The sequence below is a fragment of the Pituophis catenifer genome, unplaced genomic scaffold (assembly GCF_029215685.1).
Source record: "Pituophis catenifer annectens isolate HBS135680 unplaced genomic scaffold, rPitCat1.0.hap2 SCAF_1, whole genome shotgun sequence".
In the NCBI taxonomy this organism is placed as follows: Eukaryota; Metazoa; Chordata; class Lepidosauria; order Squamata; family Colubridae; genus Pituophis; species Pituophis catenifer.
The window spans coordinates 18370320-18395469 of NW_027256881.1; the positions used below are offsets into that span (position 1 = coordinate 18370320).

The 25150-nt window shown below is 44.3% G+C and overlaps 1 protein-coding gene across 1 annotated transcript in view; it reads right to left on the reverse strand.

The window, feature by feature from the left end:
• Positions 1–7590: 7590 nt before the first annotated feature.
• The window catches only part of TMEM132E (transmembrane protein 132E), a 280216-nt gene continuing 262656 nt past the window's right edge, over positions 7591–25150 (reverse strand). Inside the window, exons 6-9 of the mRNA XM_070946164.1 lie at positions 17116–17321; positions 13172–13451; positions 10898–11089; positions 7591–8625 (exon numbers count right to left, since the gene is read on the reverse strand). Coding sequence (XP_070802265.1) covers positions 7591–8625; positions 10898–11089; positions 13172–13451; positions 17116–17321 — 1713 coding nt within the window. The remainder of the gene's footprint in view (positions 8626–10897; positions 11090–13171; positions 13452–17115; positions 17322–25150) is intronic.

Consider the following 25150-nt stretch of genomic DNA (forward strand, 5'->3'; position numbering starts at 1 on the left):
TCCTTGGGATTTGAAATGGATATTTCTAAATCAGAGGAAGTAATAGTACAACTTTACTGCACATTGGTTAGACTCTCAAGTTATTCTGTCTGGGCATCAGATTTTAAGACTGATGTTTAAAAAAAAAACCCAACCCAGAACAGGTTATGGAATGACAGTAGCTCTTACAAGGAGAGATTGGGGAGAATGGAAACCTTTAGTAAGAAAACAGAGAGTAGGCATCTTCTGGCAGCTTCACCATATTTATTTATCACTTCCTTATGACATTGAAAGGTTGATGTGATAAGATTAAAGGTTCAGCTATTTGAATCCCTAGTGCCGCATAACGGGGTGAGCTCCCATTACCTGTCCCAGCTTCTGCCAACCTAGCAGTTCGAAAGCACGTAAAAAAATGCAAGTAGAAAAATAGGGACCACCTTTGGTGGGAAGGTAACAGCGTTCCATGCGCCTTTGGTGTTTAGTCATGCCGGCCACATGACCACTGAAACGTCTTCGGACAGCACTGGCTCTTCAGCTTTGAAACGGAGATGAGCACCGCCCCCTAGAGTTGGGAATGACTAGCACATATGTGCAAGGGGAACCTTTATCTTTACCTATCACATCCAGTGGTGGAATTGAAATTTTTATACTATCGGTTCTGTGGGCATGGCTTGGTGGGCATGGCAGGGGAAGGATACTGCAAAATCTCCATTCCCACCTCACTCTGGGGCCAGCCAGAGGTCGTATTTGCCGGTTCTCTGAACTACTCCAAATTTCTGCTACCGGTTCTCCAGAACTTGTCAGAACCTGCTAAATAGCACCCATGATCACATCCACTTTGCATTTGAAAGTCAAATATGTGTGTGTGTGCATACATACAGAGTTATATTAAATATGTGCAATGATGTGAAATGTTTTAGAGATTTGAGGGTGGGGGGGGAAGCTAGATGTCTGGTTACAATAGATATCTTATTTTTAATAGCCAGAAGTGCCTGGATTAAATCAAGTGCTGTTTAGGATGACCCAGAACTCCAAACTCATTCCTGAGATGTCTGATAGTTATCAGTGAATAATCTGGCTTGAAGGAATTAAGACTCTCTTATTACTCAAATCAGGATGATCCAGGAAAACAATGTCCAAGGATTGGAGTAGCATTTTCAAACCTTGGCAAGTTTAAGATAAGTGAACTCCCAAAATTCCCCAGTTGGCATGTAAATCTTAGTTAGTTTCCATCTTAAGTAGAGGATGGTTTGGGGGGGAAGGGGAGCATGGCTTAGAATGTTATTTTAATCTATCCCATTTGCTTTGTTTCTTCATCCATTAAGACCACAAAAAGGAGTTCAGTAGTCAAGTTGAGCCTGTTCTGGGAATTGTGCTAACAAGTGGTATGAAGCTAGACAGACAGATTAACAGAGTTGGAAGGGACCTTGTGGGTCATCTAGTCCAACCCACTACCCAAGCAGGAGACCCTATACCATTTCTGGCAAATGGCAGTCCAATCGCTTCTTGAAAGGCTCCAGTGATGCTCCCACAACTTCCGAAGGCAAGCTGTTCCATTGGTTGATTGTCAGGAAATTTCTCCTTATTTCTAGGTTGAATCTCTCCTTGGTCAGTTTCCATTCATTATTCCTTGTCTGGCCTTCAGGTGCTTTGGAGAATAGCTTGACCCCCTCCTCTCTGTGGCAGCCCTTCAAATATTGGAGTACTGCTATCATGTCTCCCCTGGTCCTTCTCTTCACTAGACTAGCCATGCCCAGTTCCTGTAACCGTTCTTCATATGCTTTTGTCTCCAATCCCCTAATCATCCAGGCATGCTGACAACTGCATTGAGCCACAATAAGGTTTGAGCGTAACGTATTACGTACTAGGCACAGCACTTTTGTTTTGCTATCCGGTTTCACCCTCAGCCATAAAAACTCATCTGGTGTCTTTGAGCCATTCGTTCTCACAGCATAACCTACCTGACAAAATGGTTGCAGAAAAAAGAAGGTTGTGCTACATGTACCATTTTGGGCTCCTGAATGAAAGGCAGGACAGAAATCTGATAAACCGATACAGATGGTCCCCAAGTTATGACTGACCTGAAAAAGGGGGTTTACAACCCAACTCCAAAGTTCTGTGGTCATGTTAAAGTTTTGCTGAAAACTGGCACTTACTTCTTGTTTAAGCAAAACTGCCCCCAAAACAAATCTATTGGTTTGCTTAATAACTGCACTCACTTAACCGCAGAAAGGTAATTAAATTAGTAAAGTTTACAACTATTACAATATTACAACTGTAGTGGACAAACTCCATTAGGGTCCTATGTAGAGGAGTATCTGTAATTCTGTTTGTTGTATAATTCTATTGTGGGCCCAGCCAAAGAATTGGAGCTCATAGAAGAATTTCAACCTCCAAATTCTCCCAGGATGCCCAGATGACATGCATTCATTACAAGTGTGCAAATTGCAATTACAGGTATTAATTGCAACTTAATATCTTAATTAATTGCAACTTACAACTACAATGGAGCCCAAAATTTCCATTGCTAAGCAAAACAGTTGTTAACTGAATTTTGCCCCATTTTATGATGTTTCTTGCCAAGGTTATTAAATGAATCATTGCAATTGTTAAGTTAGTAACATGTTAAGTGAATCTGGCTTCCCCATTGACTTTGCTGGTCATGTTGCAAAGGTGATCACATGACTTTGGGCCACTACAAGTCATAAATATGAACCAGTTGCCAGGCATCCAAATTTTGCTCACCTGACCATGAAAACACTGCAACAGTTGTTAAGTATGAAAAAAGAGTCATAAGCAGGGGTGAAATGTTCCCGGTTCGGATTGGATCACCCTCCGGTAGCGATGGAGGTGGGTGGTTCGGAGAACTGGTAGCAAAAATCCCTGCCCCACCCCCATGCCCATCTGAGCCGTGCAATCATCAGAAGCTTTTTTTTATTTTTAAAAGCATTTTTTCTACAACCTCTTCAGCCGAAAAAATGCTTTTAAAAGTTAAAAAAAAAAGCCTCCGATGATCACGCAGCTCAACTGGGATCGTCAGAGGCTTTTAAAAGCATTTTTTTACAACCTTCTTCGGCCGAAAAAGTTGTAGAAAAAATGGTTTTAGAAGGTTAAAAAAAAATTGGCCACACCCACCCAGTCACATTACCCGCCCCCCCCAAGCTACGCCCACAGAACCGGTAGTAATAAATTTTACATTTCACCACTGGTCATAAGCCATATTTCTCAGTGCCATTGTAACTTTGTGAACAACCACTAAACAAACGGTTGTTAAGTCGTGGACTACCTGTATGTTAATCAGGAACAGTTGCTTCCCGAACTTTAAAGCAAAGATCCCAAAGAGCTCATTGGCTAAACTCAGGATCCAGCATCCAATGCATGCATTTATTCTTGAATCATAGCCAGAATGGGAGCTCTACCTTGTATTAAATCCTTTGATTGGAAAAGCCCCTTTAAGCAAGAAAATGGGATTTTCTGCATGCTCTGAATTTATTCTATGGCTTATTTGCAACAAGCTTAATGTTAACTTTAACAACTCGGTTTGGTTCTTTGTGGTTAAATGTCTTCTCTAAATCCAGAAAATGGGTTTAGTAATCAAGTGAACTATTTTTTTTTTTTTTTTGATTTATATGCCGCCCTTCTCCGGAGACTCAGGGTGGCTTACAGTGCGTTAAGCAATAGCCTTCATACTTTTGTAGATTTATACAAAGTCAGTTTATTGCCCCCATAATCTGTTGTGTGAACAAAGCCTATATTTACCCAAGTTGGGGACAAATTGATCTAATTCTGACTTGGTCTGAAGGATGGAAGTGGCTGCATTTTATAAATTTCCCAGGATGATCCAGGGAATACCTGATATGGCAACACACAACATATGCAAAGCTACTACCACAATTGTAACTGATATAAAGAGGAACCTATAACTTAATGAATGACTAGGCAGGTGGACAGAGAAAGTATGATAATTGACCTTTGTAAAATAATCCCTGGAATTTGGAAGCTGCTGAAGGATACTAGGGCCACTGCAGTCTCTCCTCCATTAGTTAGACATGTGGGAATCAGGCACGAAACGTTTGGCATCCAATTGTGTGTGGTGGTGACTGTACTGTAGTTTCTGCCATGCGAGTTTAATTTTGCATAGCCTAGCTCAGGGGTCTGCAACCTTAAATACTCAGAGAGCCATTTGGACCCATTTCCTACAGAAAAAAAAAAACACCGGGAGCCTCAAAACCTGGGTGGGCGTGGCCAACTCGATGTCACTCACTTCCACTGGTCACATGACCCCCCTAGCCACACCTACCCAGCTGGTCATTAGGGCAGAGAACCAGTTGTTAAAAAACACTGGGAACCACAAAATCCTTTTGACATCTCTCTCCCCCCCTCCCTCTTTCTGTATCTCCCTTGTCTCTGCCCTGGCCGCTTCTCCATCCCCCACTGTAGCCCATACCTTCTCAGACCAGACGAGGAGTGACTGGGAGGGAAGGGCGAGGGGCGGGGCCAGCCAGTGTTGGGATCACCTGACAGGGAGCCACAGCAGAGGGCTCAAAGAGCCACATGCGGCTTCAAAGCCGTAGGCTGCTGACCTAGTTTGAGGTCCTGTTAAAAGCAAACATTCAAACACCAAGAGTTTTGGATGTATTGAAGGTTAACAGCAAAGTAATATGCGCCATCAAGGTCCCATGACACCCAATTAATGCAAAGTGCGGTTTATCATTAATCCTTTTTATTAATATACTCACCTCTTTGAGCGGGTGGTTAGGAGGGTGGGTGAACAAGCTCTGAAGAAGGAATATGCCTCCTAACTTCAACTGACCTTGCATCCACATCTTGGTTTGTCAGCTTTACCTATAATCTTCTGCAGAATGCCATGCAATGCCAGTAATACTGATGTTCTCCAGATGCATTGTGATTGCAACTTCTAAGGGCAAAGTACATCTTAGTCCAGTATTTTGCTTCTCTGTAGAGACAGACGCATCGCCTGCCATTACTCCCCACAACTGGGTATTTAAAGGCATGGTGCCTCAAAGATAATCTTGAGCCTCAAGACTGATAGCCTTTAATCTAAAGCATGGTGTCTCCAATTCAGTGTTTTGGGGCTAAGCATGTGCCATGTAGAAAACCATTTTCTATTCTAACTTCCTTTTAATCACTGGATGATCCTTGTCGCAGTGTTTTGAAATAAAGGACAATACAACTTCCTGTTTACTTTCTTCACGCCAGAATCATTCTACCTCCATCTCTTTTGTAGCTTGCTCCCTTCGTCTTGTTCATTTTAATGTTAATATTTATGCTTTTATTTTTAATGTTTTACCTTGTTTCTCTACTGTTGAGAAGCTGCACAGAGTCATCTCTAGGCGAGATGGGGTGCATATAAATAATAAAATAAAACAAATCAGAAGCTTGTGTATCTCCCGTCACTTTGATTGTCCACTTCTGTAGTTCCAGCTCAAATTACCTTCATTTTTAAATATGGCGACCAGAGCCATACATAGATTTTCAGGTGTGGTCATGCCCTAGATTTATATAAGTGTGCTACAATGTTGACCATTTTTAATTCCTTCTTTATTTTTCCTAGTTGGAGCTTGTCATTCCCACAACAGTCATATACATCAGCCTCTTTGCCGAGGTACCCTTTATGACCCCAAGATAATTTTCCTGGTTAGTAACAAGACAGTGCAGACTCCAGCTGTGTTTATGAAAAATTAACGCAGAGTGTTTTGCCCCCAATGAATCCTTTTATACTTACTTGTTCTGCTGATCTCGGCTTGTATGTGCCTTTTCTTCCCCCCTCACATTCCAATATCGGAAAGTTTCCCAGGACTCTTGAGAAACAGCAATGTCAAGAGAATCTTCAACTTTGGTCAGAGGCCGCCCACCAGGTTGATTGTCAAGGATATCATGATCCTTCTGAGGATCAAATCCAGTATTTTCACTGGCAAGTATCAACACTCCTTTCCAAAGAGAAGAATAAGTACCATGCTTCCCCAAAAATAAGATCCTGTCTTATATTTTTTGAACCCTGAAATAAATGCTGGGCCTTATTTTCGGGGAGGTCTTATTATTTTGGGACGCGTGGAGCAAGACGGGGCTCCTCTTGCCGTCTTACCTGATTTCCAGCTCTGTCTCCCTAATCCTAAACAGAGGAAATGGTGGGGAGCGGCTGCGCATGTGGTTAATATTTTCGGGGGAGGGCTTATTTTCGGGGAAACACAGTAGACAGAAGAAGGAGCCAGGTAGAGACTTCTGGAAAAATAAGAATCCTGCAGTCAGAGTGGACTGATATCTCTCGCTTTTAAATAAAAATGTAAAGTCCAGCCCCCTGTATATAGTGGCTCCTGATTAGGGTATCACCATCATGCCTGACCCCATCTTGTTTGCCCTTTCCTAATTTATATCATGACCCTTTGTGAAATCTATACCTTGGGAAGAGCTTTGTTTTCCATGTTCCTGGAGATCAAAGAAGCTCAGACAGTGAGAAAGGGAGCAGGGGAGAGTTCGGGGAGCGCTCACAGTGACAGACTAGTAGCTACACCTCCCTCTTCCCTCTTCTACAGGAAAAAATGTATTTCCTCAATGAGAAGGGAAAACTGCTCCCAACAGGGCAGTCAACTGATGGAGAAACCAACCAGGAAGATCTTCGAGCCCAAACATCCCTCATTTAAAAACCAGATAGGTTGGGAACTTGATCTCTCTTTGGAAATTAGATGGCTTCTTCCAGGAATATTAATTTCTACTCTCTCCTGCTTGGAGTTAGAGGGTGGGTTAATACACAATTTTGGGGGGGGGAAAAGGCTGGATCTAGGGAGGAAGCAGTACAGGCATTAGAAGAGGAAGATGGTGTTTGGAGTAGCGGGGGCGGAGGGCAGTCCTTTTTCTCAGCCCCCCCCCCCCCCCCCGGATAGCAACAGTGACTCCCCGCCACCGTGTGGAGGAGGGGGTGTCTTGATGGCAATCTGGTCTGAGGGTTCTCCCTTCCCACCAACCAGAAGACTGTTCCATTTGGCTCCCCCTGGGCCGAGCAGAATCCCTGAATATTATTTATTTTAAAGAGTCAACATTTATTGTGCAAGAAAAAAAAAAAGAAAAAGCCGAGAGACCAAAGGATTGCATCGCCTTTCAGAGAGAGACGGGCAGCAAAGGCAGCAGTGGATGTTGGCAAGGCAAGGAGTAACATTCCCCCAAGCAACCCATCAGGTGCAAGGACCTATTGCATACTCTGGCTCATTAACCAACCATGGCTCAGACACTCCCTTCTCTTGGCCTGCTTGACGGTGCCAGCCAGTCCCCAACCCCATTTTAATGGAGTAATGGCACCCAGCCTGCTCCGGCCAAGTCTCCTTCAACTATACAGAGTGACCCATAGGTGTACCACAAGCAGCCTTTCGTAAGAGCTCTCCCTCCAAAAGAAGAAAAAAAAGAATAGATTCATCCCATTCTACAAGATGTCTGGTTTTCCTGTAAAACCATTCCTGGTCGTGCAGGTGGGCTTGTCCACTGAGAGGAAGAGCTAGAGAAGAGCCTGGGTGGGCAATGCAATCTAGCCATTTCAAGCCCAGAGAGAGCATCCCCGTAAATCTCTCCCCTTGGCTTGTAAGTGTTGGGTCCGGCCCGTTATGCAATCTCCTTGATCCTATGGATGTAGTTGTGCAGCTCCTCGGGCTCCTGCAAACCTATGTCTTGGCAGACCCACTCCAAGTCCTCTTCATCTGCTATAGGAATAGAATTATAGGCCAGTTCCTCAGAGGGCATGGTGGCAAAGGTAGTAAATTTGACCCGCTTACGCTTGGAAGTGGGAGAATTGAGAGGGTCTTCGTTCTGGTCCCTGGTGGAGCCCCCAGAAGAGCCATCCCCCCGCCCGTGAACCTGACTCTGCACACTGGTTTGCGAGGAGCCGCTGCTGTGGTGGTCACCATGGCAGCAGGTCTGCACGTTCTCCAGTGGGTTGCCTGGGCTCTCAGGCTGAGGAGAAAGATCATTCTGGGCCCGCAATGGTTGTCCATTACCCAAGAAGACCCAGTGGTGGGAGTGGTCCATGTTGGTTTGTCCTTCTGGCGGGATCCGTTTGTGCCGGTACTTGAGTACAAAGACAATACAATTAATAAGGAACACCAGAATGGCTAAACAGAAGACACCGAGCAGGGCATACATGCCTATTTCCAGGTCTGTGAGTCCTCGAGAGACTTGTACGTAGCCAGTGGGAATGGCTGGGAAGTCCTCCGTTGGGAGGATAATGCTGGGCGCCCAACTCTCCTGACTTGGCACCAGAGGCCACTCTACTTCCACCCGTGGTGTGGTGCGAGGCATACTCTTCTCCCGCCCAGGTCTGCTAGGAGTTTGGACAGGTTCATAGTCATAAGTAGGTTCCTCCTCAGAGCTGAAATGCACACGGACATTAGCCAATGTGGTGGCCAGCACACTCTTGCGTTTGGTCTTCTGGCAGCTCTCGCAGATCAGCAGGTCAGCTTTGATCAGCTCGCCGGACCCTTCCCCTTCAGCCCTCACTAGTGGGAAAGTCCGCTCGGGCACCACCGATACCACTGACTTGTCCTGGCTTGTCACCACCAGTGTGTAATCCTTTGGGTCATACAAAGAGAGGGGAGCAATTGTGCCATCACTGTACGACACCCAGAGACTGAGCAGAGCTTCCTATTTGGGAAAAAAACAAAAAACAAAATTGTTTGGAATCACTCATAAACTTTTGCACAAGAATGTATTTTTGGATCTCCTAGGACAGTGTTTCTCAACCTTGGAAGCTTGAAGATGGGTGGACTTCAACTCCCAGAATCCCCCAGCCAGCGCTGCTGGCTGGGGGATTCTGGGAGTTGAAGTCCACCCATCTTCAAGCTTCCAAGGTTGAGAAACACTGTCCTAGGAGATCTCAAGTTACTTAGATCACAGACCATATGTGACTTCTGGAGAATAGAACCTTGTAGTTATGGAGAGCCCAGTTCAAAATGCATGCCTCCACATTCCGTTCAATAGAAAATGATTTTCTGGGTTTTTTTTTAAAAAAGTCTTGATTTAAGAACTCTCCTACCTTAGGAACTACAGAGCATTCCAGAATATCTTTCCTTCAGTTGATATATTTGGGCTGCCAGGACAAAAAGGTCACGAATAGTTGTCAAGCACAATTTCAGAAAAGCTTCTTTGCCAATACTGCTGGTCAAGGAAGACATAACAAGGCGTCCTTTGATCTCCCAGAACCTAGGACCCCCCGTTTCAAAACCACCACTCTCTATCAATCTGAATCCCCCAATTTCCACTGTTTTCATCCGTCTGCGTCTATGTTTTATCTAAAACCTTCTCCAGCCCGTCACCCTCCAGATATTCTGAAATGCAAATTCCCATCTCCCCATCTAGTGCACATTATAATCTGTCCTTTTTTCTCAAACCGGTCTCTCTTATGTCTGATTTATTCATACCCAGCCAGTCACAATATTCTCAATTTTCCATATACACCCAATATGGAAAACCATACATTTGGATTAACGAAATGGTTGAAAAATCAAGGATTACCTGAATTTTGTAGGGCTTTTGAAACCTACATGGCTATTTATGTCAGCCTTGCTAGGGAGGGAACCTGGACATGGTATTCCTCTTCTATGATTTCTATTTTATTTTATTTTTATTGGTTGCATCAAATATTTTGCAATGGCTTCATGTTTTCTTTTTGTACAGCTTACTCTGTAAACTGCTTGGAATCATTTGGAATATGTAGACCATATGTGATGTACTCTAGCAAACTATCAAATAAACGTTTACGAGGCTACGGAACTCTTGTAAAAAAAATTCCTTCCCTGGTAAGCTACCTTCTCCTATACACATGCAGCTGAGTCCACACAAGAATCTAAGCAACAACATTAACCGATTAAAAAGCAATGATGGTTAAGCATGTCGTGTGAATGCAACTGCCAGATCTTTAACTGAGTTTGTTCACTTTATTGAGCAAACCAGGGGTGAAATGCTCCTGGTTTGGGCCAGATCGCCCGATGGCAGCGGGTGGTTCAGAGAACCGGTAGCAAAAATCCCTGGGCCCCCCCATGCCCAGCTGAGCTGCGCAATCATCAGAGGCTTTTTTAAAAAAATGTAAAAGCCTTTTTTCTACATCCTCTTCGGCTGAAAAAATGCTTTTAAAAGTAAAAAAAAAAGCCTCTGATGATCACATGGCTCAGCTGGGATTGTCAGAGCCTTTTAAAAGCATTTTTTTTTACATGTTTTAAAAATGTTTTTACGTGTTTTACATGTTTTTTCTTTTAAAAGAAAAAAAGCCTCTGATTGATCAGGCAACTCAGCTGGGATGTCATAGGCTTTTAAAAGCATTTTTTTACAACCTCTTCGGCTGAAGAGGTTGTAGAAAAAATGGTTTTAAAAGTTAAAAAAAAAAGTTGGCCATGCCCACCTGGTCACATTACCCCTCGCACCAAGCCACGCCCACAGAACAAATTTTACATTTCACCACTGGAGCAAGCCCAAGGACATAATAATGTATTGTGAGAAGAATTTTGCTGCAATTTTCAGTGATTTTTTTTTTAAAAAACCAGTAAAACCCAGAAAAACTCACTAAGCACATATTTCTCTGAATCTTTTAAAGATTCAGCATCTCTACAATGAACTAGAGTTCCCCTTCCACATCAATGCACAGAAAAATTCAGTCCCCTGTTAGAGACATTTTTGAGAAGTGATTTGTTCAGACCAAGTTCCATCTTTCCTGTGGCATCCTAGTTCTCAGTCTACAGAGAATATTTTCAAGTGAAGCAACCTCTCTTCTCATGGGCCTCTCTCTGCAGTTTGAAGAGAACAGTTGGCCTTCTCTTTGGCCGTCTGTGAGAATGGGACCAATCCATTCCCTTGAACCTTGAGGGCTTCTGGGAACTACAGTACAATGTAAAAATACTTTCCTAAGAGTGGTCAACGTTACCTGCTTGGAGAAATTGAGAGTCTGCTGGGCTGTTGTCTTGGCCACAATGGTGTGGCTATTTCCAGGGCTGGCATGAAGGGAAAGGGAGAGGTTTGAGACCACCTGAGCTTTCAATTCCACAATGGTAACCTTCTCATCAACCACAGTCACTGGTGTCTCACCAAGGACAGCTTCCATAAGTGGAGAAACTACCTGTAGAAAAAATGGATGCCCTTATTGATATAGAACTATGACTGAGGATTCACAGAATCATATTTTTTTTTTAAATGTGAAAAGAACCCTATTAAAAGCATAAGAAGAGCACTAAATGGATATTTCTGGATTAAATGGAAGATCCTTCAAATTGAGCATTTTTTTTTCCTAATTTAATGCAAATGTTGGTAGCATTAATTGGGAGCTGGAGACTGCAAACAATAGTGCTGAAGGGCAAATGTAGCACATAGACCTTATATAGCTACATCTCCCAAATCTCTTCTTATAAAAAAGTTGCTCCAATTTCACCATTTTTTAAAGTTGACTTCTTGTTTTCCAATAACCTCTTCAGATAATGGTAGACAACAATCAGGATGAAATAGACCCTGAAATCTCTCTTTTTTAAAAAAAAAAAAAACTTATCCTAGCCCAGAACCTGACATTTTTAGGCCCAGCAAGTGGAAGACAAACATATACTGATATTCTTAGAATCAAAACTTTCATTAAAAAAAAAAAGAGTATGAAAGGAATAAAATATACCTTGCATTGTTCAACGATAAGCAAGGCTTCATATATACTGCAGCACAAAACATGCATACAAGACTAATATTACTATCGTAACTTATTCGTATCATCTTTTTCCTGCACTGAATATGGGTTATCTCACACAAGGAATATGTTTTCTCTTTTTTTTTAAAAAAAAAAAGCAAGGAATACATTACAGGAAAAGAAATGCCCATGACAGAACAGCTTCTGAGGTTTTGTTAATAGAGGTTCTGGATTTCAAAACTGCCTCCTGAGATCTATAGCCACATTTTCCATTTCTCCCTCTGGAACTAGGCTTCTCATAATAATAGAGCCAGTCCACAGATCATCACCCATTCATGATCTCTCCTTCACATAGACACACAGAAAGTTCTTCAAAGGATATTTTCTCAGCGGAAAGCACACTGACCTTGAGAAGCACGATCTTTGAAGATGACAGCCTGGGATTTTTGCTTAGGAAAGCAATACAATGTCAAAGACTGGAATTAATTGAAGTTACAGAGATTCCTGGCACAGAGTCAAGCCCTGCTCAGAAATGTTCGGGGAGAAAATGCACAGGAGAGAGGCAAGGAGTGTGGGCGAGGAATGCAAAATGGAGGAAGAAAGGTACACAAAACTCTTCTTCGAAGCCTGCCTAAACTAAACCAACTGCTATGTTGGCTAGGAACTGTGACCTTGATAATCTGACACGCAATAGGTTGTGGGATACTGCTTTAAATACACAGAACCACACACTGAATGGGTTATATACATTCATATCTGAATTCTCTGCGTAAGGATTCAATCAATCAATCAGAATAGAGCTGGAAGGGACCTTGGAGGTCTTCTAGTCCAACCCCCTGCTTAAGCAGGGAACCCTATACCGTTTTGTCCAGTCTTTTCTTTAAAACCTCCACTGATGGAGCACCCATAACTTCTGAAGGCAAGCTGTTCCACTGGTTACTTGTCCTCACTGTTAGGAAGTTTCTCCTCAATTCCAGGTTGCTTCTCTCCTTGATTAGTTTCCATTTTTTACATATTACATAATTAATTTGCATACTTAACATTACATATTATTATGTAATATGTCATTCCTACTCCCAAATTCATGTTCACTGGTTGCTAACTCCTTGAACCGACTCCACTGAAGATTCTATTAAAAAAAAAATAAAAGTGGAAATATGATGCTGGATTGCTATTCTTGTTCTAGAAAATAAAAAAGTAGGATAGGTTGGGAGGGAAAGGATTAGATAGTTTTGAAAACAGGACATTCACTTTCTTTGCCTCCAAATGCATGAGACAATAATAAGCAAAGGGTTTATCTGGATAGCTGCAAATTTATCCTTTCTTCACTTTTGCCATTACAACAGACAGCCTGCTCGGTCTGATGACAGCTTGTGGATCATTTCATGAAAATCCGATGGCATTTACTGGGATTTTGTGCATCTGAGGAATGACATCCATATCCATCCATCCTTCCTTCCTTCCTTCTTCCCCCACCCTTTACAACTAATACAATATATATATTTTTTAGTTCAGCACTTGATTAGCTTTTACCTTGAACAAGGTAGCGCCCGGCTCCCTGCCAGCTAGGGTTTTGCTATTGACCATGTGTGCCACACGTGGATTGTCCACCTTCATGAAGTCACTGACCAGGTCTGTGACCTCCACCATCCACTCAGGCCCCAACATGGTGACCACCTGATCTGTGCCCTCTGAGGAGGTGGTGTGGAACTGGGTAAACACTTGCAGGGTGGAATGCTGGTACTGAAGGGTGCAACCCCTGCTTTGTCTCCGTTCTTCTTCCTCCTCCTCATCGTCACTCTCCCGTATGGACCTGTGAGAAGTTGAAGGACATCAGCATGGGAAAAGAATTTGGCTGGCAGCTTTGTTTTAATGCAAACTATTTTCCTTTTTTCTTCTGATCAATCTTTTTTTCTTTCTCAGATGGTCAGAAATCAGTTTCTTGACCTCCAAGAAAGACAACCATGAATTTAAGATAACTGCGCCTCTCCCCGCCAAATAAGAATTGCAGATAGACAAGAAAGATAAACAAAAAATGACACCAAATGCCTACCTTCCTCAGCTTGTCAAGCTGACATTGCCAACTGGAGCTAAAACCAATCCTGAGAATTATACCTCTATCCCAACGGTGTCAAACTCGCGGCCCACGTGCCGGATTGTGTCATGAACTGGCCACACCGCCCCCTCCCCCCGGTTTAGTGAAGGGGGACACCCCTGCCCTATCCCAAAGAAATGGATGGACATGATACACACTATACTAGTGTGCATATCTGTACATATTCCTGTCATGAGCCAGACTCCTAAACATGGAGCCTCAGGGCAAACAAAATTAATTTACACTAGCTGAAGGAATGGCTACTAATGATACTTAATTTTTTGTTTGTAAAATACGGTATCTCATTTACAAAGCTGGTTTATTTATTTATTTTATTTGTTCCTATTTCTATACCGCCCTTCTCCAAGTAGGACTCAGGGCGGTGAACAGCCAAAGTAAAAAAACAGAACATACAAAATTTAAAAGCAGTTTAAAATAATTAAATATTTTGGCCATAAATTAAAACAACCCAATTTAAAATCAATTTAAAATTTAACTCAAGCCAGCCCAGCTAGTTGAAACAAATGGGTTTTCAGGGCCCGACGAAAAATCCAGAGGTCTGTTATTGTACGTATCTCTGGGGGGAGGTTGTTCCAGAGGGTGGGCGCCGCCACAGAGAAGGCTCTCCCCCTGGGAGTCGCCAGCCGACATTGTCTGGCGGACGGCACCCGGAGGAGGCCCACTCTGTGCGAGCGTACTGGCCGGTGGGAGGCTATTGGTGGCAGAAGGCGGTCTCGTAAGTACCCCGGCCCTAAGCCATGGAGCGCTTTAAAGGTGGTCACCAACACCTTGAAGCGCACCCGGAAGACCACCGGAAGCCAGTGCAGCTCGCGCAGGAGAGGTGTCACATGGGAGCGCCTCGTCGCCCCCATAATCCCCCGCGCGGCCGCGTTCTGGACCAGCTGGAGCCTCCGGGTGCACCCCAGGGGGAGCCCCATGTAGAGAGCGTTGCAGTAGTGGTTTGATTGCTATCTATGTATTCTCCCTCACACACACATACACACACACACACACACACACACACACACACACACACTAATACTCATCTTCACACAAGTCACAACACTGGCAAGTACATGAAGGGAGGGAATATGTAGGATGAAGATGCCAGAAGGGGGAGAAGAAGGGATGGGGAAATTGAGAGCCATCCAGAGTGCTCCACAGGTGTTACAAAATAAATTCACCAGGCAGTTTCTCTTCCCAAGCAACACTAATCTGAAGGTCTGCAGTCATTAGCATTTCTTGCCCATATGTTTATCTTCGTAACTTTCTCTATCCTTACCATCAAACTGAAGGGAATGCCCTGCCCAATTAATTAATTATTTGCAGGGGGAGGGGACATGTTGTCAGGTAGATAAGGTAGTCACTCTGACCCCACCATGGTGTCATACAACCAGCTGGATCTTGAAGATGATGGTATCACAACACCCAAAATAGAAAGGGCAATGTTTCCTGTCCTCGAAAGTGAATATTTCGAATCATGATCATGAATTGAATATTCTCATTTCACTGAACCATGCTTATTGCTTATACATTCGTATGGAAAGTCTAGGGTAATAGCATAGCTCTCCCTATTGGCCATTCAAACATCTGCAGCAGACTTTCCCATTCTATTCCTTTCTGCATTACTGGAGTCATAGGAACCACATCATGCAAACCACTTAAGACACTAATTCCCAACCTTTTGGGCACCAGGGACCGGTTCTGTGGAGGGCAGTTTTTCCATGGATCTGGGGGTGGGGAGCAGGGGAAAGAGGCATGGTTTCACGTGCTACTTAGATCCCATGCCTGCACAGCTAGGGTTTTGCTTGCTTGCACAGCCTGGTTACTGGCGGGCACGGACTATTAATAAACCTCGGACCAGGGCTTGGGGACCCCATATTTAAGGCATGTTCTATGCAGGAATCCAAATTAAATTCTTCTCTTCGCTATATAAGCCTTTTGAGGGAGATGGGCTGCTTAGAAATATTAATTACTGTGTTTCCCCCCAAATAAGACATCCCCTGATAATAAGCCCAATCGGGCTTTTGAGCGCATGGCAATAAGGCGAAGCGCTTATTTCAGGGTTCAGAAAAATATAAGACAGGGTCTTATTTTCGGGGAAACATGGTAATTAACTAATTAAATATTCAAAAAGGGGGAATCACTATCTCTCTGGGTAATTAGTTCCACCGTTCCTCTCCCATGTAAGGTTCTTCCTAACATTCAGTTGAATTAACAGAATAACAGAAATGGAAGGAACCTTAGAGGTCTTTCTTCAAGCAAGAAATCCTATACTGTTTCAGACAAAGGGCTGTCCAATCTCTTCTTAAAAACCTCCATTGTTGGAGCATCCACAACCTCTGGAGGCAAGTCGTTCCACTGATTAATTGTTCTAACTTTTTAGACAACATCTTTTTTATATTGGGCGACCAAAACTGGATGCAGTATTCCAAGTGTGATCTAACAGTTGGAACCTGCCATCTTAATATCCATGTTTCTGTGTCTGCCCTATGGTATGAGAGAGAATAGATAACTGTGAGAGATAATGTCCACGGAGGAGAAAGTGGTATTTAGGACTACAATGAGGCAGCAGCTTCTCAGGAAGGAGGAAGCACATTCCAACACGGGAAGTGGGGACACAAGAGGCAGCACAAGCCAGAGATAGATAGGAGACACAGAGAGTTTGGATAGCCACACCCTAGAATCTTCCAGGGTATATCCATTTGGCTGAGGGTAGTAAGGGTTGACTTTGGCAACGTTGATGTCCAGCTAAGTCCAAGAATGACATGGATCAGTTCAGCCAGAGTTTTGCTTGCACATAACTTAATCCTTACCATCCTCAGCCTAACAGATATAATATACCCTGGAGATTCTAGGACTTAACTATCTAAACTCTCTTTCTTTGTCTGCTGTCCATCTATGGGTTGTGCTGCCTCTCGTCTCTCTCCTTCCCCTTCTGGAATGTGCTTCCTCTTCGCTGGGAAGCTGCTGCCTCACCAGAGTCCTTCACACCACTTCCCCCTCCGTGGGGACCATCTCTCACGGTTTATCTATTCTCTGTCACCCCAGAGGGCAGACACAGAAACATGGATATTAAGATGGCAGATTCCAACTGAGTGTTAGGAAGAAACTTACATGGAAGAGTAATTGTGCCCGTGGAATTAATTACCCAGAGAGATACTGATTTTCTCTTTGTTGAATAAACCAGCTCACCTCCACAGGCGTCATCTCACACAATAACTGTCATATCCCCACTCGATCTTCTCCTTCCAAAGCTAAACCTACTCAGATGCTTCTATCTCTCTCGACTAAATTTCTATTCCACTAATCCTCCTCCTCTGAAGTTATTCCAGTTTCTCTAAATCCTTGTTAAAAGTAACAGAGCCCAAAACTAGCCTACCTCCGATCAGGTAAGATGGGAACTCGCCATCCTTTCACTTGGCTGAGGCGTGGGTCAGACAGCTCAATATGAAGAGGGAGTTTGGGGACCCAAACAGTCATCTCCAAGAGGGCACTGAGGTGCTCATAGCTGAAGAAGACACCTGCATTCATGGACCCTCTAGACTCCTTGCCGCTCACAAAGACATAGTCACAGCTACTGGACACCTATAGAAAAATGGGGAGGAAAAAGAAGACATTTCACATTTTTATGGATTTTGAAGACTTTGAGGTAATTTTCAAAAAAATTACCATCAAACAAGGGACGGTTTCTGAACTGCCCTCTTACATGCCCTTCTGATTGTTTAAAAAACATTTGTGTCACGTCTGTAAGAAAGAGGGAAGGGGGAAAAAAAGAAGAGAAGATGGATACTTAAGTAAAGAAATAATAGCAACAGCACAGATTTACCGAAGTCTTTCTTGAACCTAATGACCAAATAAAAATAGAACCAGAAAAAGAAATGGTTTGGAAAAACATTTCCATTATAACTGATCAATATGCATATTGGCTAAAGTAAACAATGACCTTCACTAGAGGGGCAGGCATTTAAGGATACTACATAATTTCACATGCATTTGAACTCTAAAGTGGTTCAGTTAAGAGACCATTTTTATTATCGGCACGCTATAGCCTTTACTGTGGCAAATAAGCAGCTGAAAACTGTCTACTCTGCATAGTCTGCTCCCTGAACTCTGCTGATTTATTTATGTCTTACCAAGTGAACATTTTGAATGTGAATGTTGTAGGAGGAAAATCCTGGGGCAAACAATAATGAACCAGGCCCAAGAGGCACAATTTTGTCCCATTACCTGCACCCCAACTACTCAGTGGTGAAATCCAAATTTTTTTACTACCAGTTCTGTGGGCGTGGCTTGGTGGGTATGTTGTGGCTTGGTGGGTGTGGCAGGGGAAGGATACTGCAAAATCCCCATTTCCTCCCCACTCCTGGGGGAAGGATATTGCAAAATCTCCATCCCGACCCCACCCTGGGGCCAGCCAGAGGTGGTATTTGTCAGTTCTCCGAACTGCTCAAAATTTCCACTACCGGTTCTCCAGAACCGGTCAGAACCTGCTGGATTTCACACCTGCAACCGCTACTAAAAATGACTGACTATACAAGGTTTGTGCTCCAGTCAAAAAGGATTATTTTGATGGGATGCCAATCCTACTGAAGTTTTATAACCATTCAAAACCAAGTGATATGCATAAAACTTATAATAACTTATTAGAAGAGATCAGTAGGTATCTTGTAAGCACTTTGTGGAGTTGGGAATTGAAAACAGCAAATCCTTGCAGTTATGTTCCTATCACAGATGGGTGCATCTCCTGTTCCTTCACCCAGGGATATTCTCTGAGGTTTTCCAGCTTGGCTTCAATGTATCTGTTGTGAGAGAGATGTCAAGAGCCAAAGATTCCTAGTGAAGAAATGACAATAATACTTGGCTTCAAGGCCATAGAATTTGTTGAAAATATGGGAAAGGGCAGGTGATGTTGTGGTCCGCCAGCAGCCTGCGGAGCTGGCAGCAGAGTCAGACAGTGAGGAGACTGGGGAGGACCATGGGCCAGTCCTGGACTCTGGAGAAGGTTTGGACAAGGGCTCTGCTTCGGAGGCAGAGAAAGGGAGTTACGTGCTGTCTCCGGAGCCTCCAGAGTTGGACCACAGCAAGGCAGAGGAACAGGGGGAGCCATCAGTCCAGGCTGTGGAACAACCAGGTCTTCAAATCACAGCGGAACGAGCAAAGGTCAGGGGCCATCTGGAGCTCCAAAGGAAGTTGGTTCCAAAGGGTGGGTGCGCCCACAGAGAAAGCTCTCCCCCTGAGGGTCGCCAGCCAACATTGTCTGGCCGACGGCACCCTGAGGAGGCCCTGTCTGTGGGAACGCACCGGGCAATTGGAGATTGTTGCTGGCTGCAGGGGGTCCAACAAGTATCCCGGGCCTAGACCATGAAGGGCTTTATAGGTGATAACCAGCACCTTGAACCTCACCTGAAGGGCAACCGGTAGCCAATGCAGGTCACACAGGAGGGGTGTAACATGGGAGTGTCGGGAACTCCCATCACAACCTGTGCGGCCGCATTCTGCACCAGTTGAAGCCGTCGAGTGGTTTTCAAGGGCAGCCCTAGGTAGAGAGCGTTGCAGTAATCAAGATGGGAGGTGACCAGCGCATGAGTAATGGTGCGTAGGGCATCTTGGTCCAAGTAAGGGCGCAGCTGGCGCACAAGGCGGACCTGGGCAAATGCCCCCCTGGTCACGGTCGCTACATGATCTTCCAGAGACAACTGTGAATCCAGAAGGACACCCAAGTTGCGGGTCCTATCCACATGTGTGGATGTGTTGTGATCTTGCAATGATTCCTATCATTGCATGTGGTGGCCAAGGCTAAGTAGGCACCATACAAGTTCAAGGGAAGGCTCCCAGGCTCCTAGATGTCAGAGTTCCAAGTAACACATCCACAACAAGAACTCCGAGGCAGGCATCTTCCTCAAAGAACAATTTATTAGGACATATCATATTGGCATGAATCTGGTGAAACTCTGCTCTAAAAGTCCCGCCGATTTTCACCTAATTTAAAGTAAAAGTTTTGTCACTTCCCCAGAGTCACAAGTCACAAGGTCCAATGCATGCAGTCCAGTTGCTGGATGATCTCAGTCTCCTTCTTCATCACATCTGCACAGATGACCTTGGTTCCCAGGGGAAAGAATTTTATTTTGGCTTCAGCACCCAACTATCTCTACCACCCCTCCTCCCTGCTCCCAGCTCCAGGCTGTATCAACACTGAAGCAGCTAGAAAGAAAGAAAAAGCAAATGGCCACCCTCAGGCCAACTTCATGGTTGACACTAGAATCCAATAGATCTTGCTAACATTAACCCAGACTTGGGTTGATTTTGGGGCTAGCATCTTCTAATAGGGCTGCCTTTGGGGCAACAGCATCCATGGTATCTCATGTCTATGTAAGGTCAAAGCGGACAAGATGGTGACCTGAAGGTGAGAGGCTTGCATCACAATACTCCATCTACCACTTAGCCCCTTCTGGTCCAAACAGATGAGCAGAGTACAGCTTTGGAAATTGTAGGGAGTTCCAAGTGCGATTATTAGTGGACATGAATTATTAGGAGCAAAGAAAACTTTTAAGAGTCAGTCTCCCTCTTTTATGTCCAAATGCTATTAAACAAGAACGTAATAGATGGGAGACACAGATCATTCCTTTTAAGCTTCTTCTTTTTCTGCTTCTTCCCCTGGACCAATGAAACCATCTAATGGATGCTGGGGTAATGCATTTCTTTGGCAAAAGCTTTTCTTTGTGGTTATTTTGAACACTCAAAATAACATTACTTTCAGTTTTATGAGTAGCTAATAGACATCTTGCTATATAGGCTACCTCGAGCTCCTAAAAAAAAGATGGGATAGAAATCAAATGCATTAATTTAAATTTTATGCCCATTCCCAAGATGGCAATGAAATGGATTCCCGCCCTGATGCCAAACAACCAAGAGGACACCCTAAAAATACATGCAAAGAACATTCATAGACGACTTAGAGTAGGGGTGTCAAACTCAAGGCCCAGGGGCCAGATCTGGCCCATGGGGTGCTTAAATCTGGCCTGTGGGGCCACCCTGGAAAGAGCGAAGGATCAGCCCGTGTTGCCTCTGCCAGCAAAGACAGGCTCCCAAGCTCCGTTTTCGGCTGCAACAGCATCCTGCAACCTCTGCCAGCAAAAACGGAGCTCGGGAGAGCCGCATACTGGAAAAACCCTTGCTGCCCGATAGGCTACATAGCATAGGAGGATCTAATGCAGTGGAGACATTCAAATTTTTTCACTACCAGTTCTGTGGGCGTGGCTTGGTGGGGGGGGAGGTCCTGTGACTGAGTGGACATGGTCAACTCAATGTCACTCATGACCACACCCACTCAGTCACAAGCCACGGCCACAGAACCCGGTAGGAAAAAATGTGTATGTATGAGCACCAGAAGGGCTCATAGTGAATGCTGTGGCAGAGAGAATCCGAACTTTTCTCTCTCCATTCACAGCGGAGCTGCTGCTCTCTTTATGGTCCTACTCTGATCCCCTCCTTCCCGGGGACTACCTTAAAGGGACAGGGTGCAGTAGCTTCACTGTGAATGGAGAGAGAAACATTCAGATTCTCTCTGCTGCAGCATTTAACGTTGAATGGGTCAAGCGTCCGGAAGGGGTGAGCGGTGACAGATGAGGCTAACTAGGGGTGGTTTTTACCGGTTCGGCAAACCGATTCAAATCGTCCCTACCTATTTGCCCAAACCGGTCCGAACCAGTCAAATTTCACCCCTGATAATGTTAATACTAATGCTAATCCAGCCGTTTGGTTCACAATTATTTTACAATCCTCCCTCTTTTCGGTCCTAGCACCTCTGATGAATAATAGTACATTCTCACAGTTGTGTAACAGGTCAGAATACTGACTTATCTTGCCCGGTAATGTCTACTTTGATTGGCACTTGGAGAGAAAGAAACGTTTTCACGGTTTTGTTCTCTGTGACTCTTTAACTAGAGAGACGGGCAATTGAATCTGAAACATCTTCCATGGAAAACAGGTGGTCTCCCACTGAGGAATGGGCTGTCTCTCAGGAGGTTTCAACCAGAGACTAAAACTGCTGTGAAAATCACAGCTCTCTTCATTTAAATCTACTCCCTGCCTTTCGTTCGGGTATATTTTAATTGGAATTGAGCAGCTAAGAGAGTTTATTATGATAATGTGTTTGCCTGGGTCTGTGTCTCTGTACATATGTGTGGCAAAACCTGCTAGGGTCTATTTCCTTTTACTCCCACAGGGCTACTTAAGCTTGGCTTCGACATCCAAGAGACACAAGCTCAGCATGTCTGCAAAGACAATCCCATCTTAGCATCAGAATAAAAATGAGCCCTGAAATGCATTTCTGGATACTGTGTCATTCATCAAAATAAAAATGCTGGGCTGTCACTTGTATCCCTTACGCTAATAAACACACCCATCGGCACAAACCGATGAGAGATTCTCCCAGCCTCTCAGGGCCTGAGAATGCAAATACTACTAAAATTAATACCATCTCCGTTCCGAGACGCCTAAAAAACAGCTCCTTCCTGAGGCTCTTTGTTGTGGCCTGTCGACCGCCAGCCCCTCCAGCAGCTGAATCAGAGGAGGAAGAGGAGGAGGTGTGGGAATCAGGGCCAGCATCAAGGCAACCTGAGAGCTCCGAGGGGGAAGAGGGAATGGAGCTGGCAGAGAGAGACAGAGGCGGAGCCTGGGCCATCCGTCAGCCCTCAGATGGAGAGTCAACAGCCCCCAGGTCTGGAGGAGACTGTTGAGGATGAGGAACAGCTGGGTCCAGTGCCTGACGCGCGGATGCGCAGAAGGCAGAGAAGAGGAGAACAGTGGAAATCCATGGGCTGATCCTTGGGAAGGAAGAGCCACAACTGCTAGCGAAGCCCCACCCTAGCTCTGGGGATAAAAGGCCAGGGGGCGGAGATGAGTAGATGTGGCAGACAACTATTCATCTTGCAGCCAGATGGACTTGTTAGCCTGCGGTGAGAGAGAAATTTTTTGCCAGGGCTACCAGCACTACTAATAAAGGAATCTTTGAGTTAACTTCAGAGGGTTTGTTGTGTTTGGGAAGCTGGGTCAGAACAGAGACACAGAGGCGGAGCCTGGGCTGTCCGTCAACCCTGAGATGAAGAGTCAACAGCCCCCAGGTCTGAAGGTGGCTGATGAGGAAGAGCTGGGTCCAGTGCCTGATGCACGGATGTGCAGAAGGCAGAGAAGAGGAAAGCAGTGGAAATATGTGGTCCGATTCTTGGGAAGGAAGAGCCACCGTTGCTAGTGAAGCCCCACCTTAGCTCTGGGGTAAAAGGCAGGGGGCAGAGATGAATAGATGTCGCAGACAACTATTCATCTTCTGCAGTGGTGGGATTCAAGTAATTTAACAACCGGTTCTCTGCCCTAATGATTTCTTCCAACAACCAGTTTGCCAAACTGTTCAGAAAGTTAACAACCGGTTCTCCCGAAGTGGTGCGAACTGGCTGAATCCCACCACTGATCTTCTGGTAGAATGGATTCGTTAATTAAAGGAATCTTTGAGTTAACTTCAGAGGGTTTGTTGTGTTTGGGGAGCTGGGTTAGAAAACTCTTTCTTGCTTTAGTTGCTAGTAAATGCAGCCATTAAGGCAATCTAGACAAACCTGACGTTGCTTATGTTCTGTTCAGGCAATATATCCAGAATGGGCGAGGAAACCTTTTTACCTAGCAGCAAAAGTTTGCACAGGAAGGAGGGGGAAAGAAGCATGCTCATGAGGATCGCCGAGAATCTCGTGGTAAGTTTTAAGAAACTGAGTGCAGGCTATTACTGTTGTTATTATTATTATTGAAAATATCCAGCACAGCATACTGGGAAATGCAACTGTTCACCTATTGCATTAATATTAAGAAAGTTGTGCAAACACAGCCTAGTAGGGATCACTGTGTTTGCTGACCTTTATTTTGAAATTAGAAAGGCAAAAATGATGTTAACGCAAATAGCTGTTTTTTTTTCTCCCCATCAAATTTCAGCTATGTGGTCTTAGAACTTGGATAACACAAGTGCCTCCATAATTAGATTCGTAGGACATGCAGCTTCGCTTACATTTCTTAAGAGTAGCAATATTTATTTAATTAGTTGTTCCTTCTTCCCGAAAGGCATTGAGTGTCAAAATCAGCATAAAACTGTTACACGAGGCAAAATGAAATAAAAATTAAGAACTTCCAAATCACACCAAACATCTCTAGCAATTTCCCAGGAGGTTGAACTAGAGCCAGTAAGTAACATTTGCAGGATTTCTCAAGCAGAGAAGAAATGTTTCCAGATTCTAACCTAGCTCTACAAGCATTTCCTCGAAATATAATAAGCATCAGATATGACTTGGAGCTCTTCAGTTCACACAACACAACCCACATTCAATCATTTCTCTGTCAGTTATCTCTCTTCTCTTGCAGTTTTTGCACAGCTTCAAACAAAATCATTTTACCATTTCCTGGTAAAACATTGCAATAAAATATATATGAGTGGGAGGCAGCCAAACATCGGTATCTTTCCCATTTCTGACGAGTTCATTATACACACAGTTGCCTTTTGTTTCCCATCCATGATAACATTTACCCTAAGGATAGGAAATCAGTGGCCCTTTAGAAGCTGCAGAACTTCAACAGACAGCCACCTCCAGTGGGGGTGTAGGAGTGCCAGAAGTTGTAGTTCAATGGCAGAAGTTGTAGCTCAGCAACATCTGGATGGCCCTGGCCAAGGATTTTGAAGACATAAAAAATAAACTTCCTTCCCATTTATGAATTAAGCTGCTGATTAATAGTGGGAGAAACATATAGCAATAGCACTTAGACCAAGGGTGTCAAACTCAAGGCCTGCGGGCCGAACCTGGCCCGTGGGGCGCTTAGATCCAGCCCGCAGTGCCTCTGCCAATGAAAATGAAGGGGCCCTCCTGAGCTCCACTTTCGCTGGCAGAGCGCCCAGGCCACCACAGATGCCCCCCATACAAGAGACGTCAAACTGACCATGCCAACCTGGCCATGTCCACCTGCCCCCCTCCCAGGTCAGATACAACCTTGATGCTGCCCTCAATGAAATCGAGTTTGACACCCCTTAGACTTATATAGCGCTTCATAGTGCTTTACAGCCCTCTCTAAGTGGTTTACAGAGTCAGCATATTGCCTCCCAAAATCTGCATCCTCACTTTACTGACCTTGTAAGGATGGAAGATGAAGTCAACCTTGAGCTGTTCAGAATCGAATTCCTGGAGTGAGCAGTGAGTTAGCTAGCAGTACTGCATTCTAACCATGGCGCCCCCCTGCCTCTTATAATATATGAAAAGATGAGGACTGAAAACAAAGTCATAAATTTGGCAAATATTCACAGGGACCTTGTTTCACAATATTGCATCATCTTGAGCCACAGCTTTGGTACCGGGCTTCACTTGGCAATCCTAGAGATTCTAGTGAAA